This window comes from Fulmarus glacialis, unplaced genomic scaffold (assembly GCF_000690835.1).
Source record: "Fulmarus glacialis isolate BGI_N327 unplaced genomic scaffold, ASM69083v1 scaffold19094, whole genome shotgun sequence".
Lineage (NCBI taxonomy): Eukaryota > Metazoa > Chordata > Aves > Procellariiformes > Procellariidae > Fulmarus > Fulmarus glacialis.
The window spans coordinates 3,703-4,072 of NW_009206296.1; the positions used below are offsets into that span (position 1 = coordinate 3,703).

General features: G+C 66.5%; 1 protein-coding gene across 1 annotated transcript in view; it reads right to left on the reverse strand.

The window, feature by feature from the left end:
* LOC104075262 (neurobeachin-like protein 2) overlaps positions 1–354 on the reverse strand; it is a gene marked incomplete at both ends in the record, with an annotated part of 3,834 nt that extends 3,480 nt beyond the window's left edge. Inside the window, 2 exon segments of the mRNA XM_009575704.1 lie at positions 11–147; positions 230–354. Of these exon segments, the coding sequence (XP_009573999.1) occupies positions 11–147; positions 230–354 (262 nt within the window).
* Positions 355–370: the final 16 nt, after the last annotated feature.

Below are 370 nucleotides of genomic sequence, written 5' to 3' on the forward strand. Positions count from 1 at the left end.
CCCCCCCTGCCGCTCTGCGGCGGGATGTGGAGGGTGGTGAAGGGCTCGGTGCGGATCAGGTAGTGCATGACGCCCGCCGCGTTGGAGTAGTGCGTCCCGTAGTGGAACTTGTCCACGGTGCCCGTGGGGTCCTCAAAGCTCTCGTACCTGGGGGCGAGGTGGGGGGTGTCCACTGGGAGCCGGCCAGGTGCTCCCCGTATCCCCCATCCTTCATTTTTGGGGTACTCACTTCTCCTTCACGTCCCGGGCGTGCCGCTCGTTGGCCACCCCGATGGGCTTGGACAGGTCCCGAAACACGGCCGGGTCGGTGAGGTCGAGGGTCTCTGAGACGTAATCCCGCAGGATCCAGGGGAACTGGGTGGGGACGGGA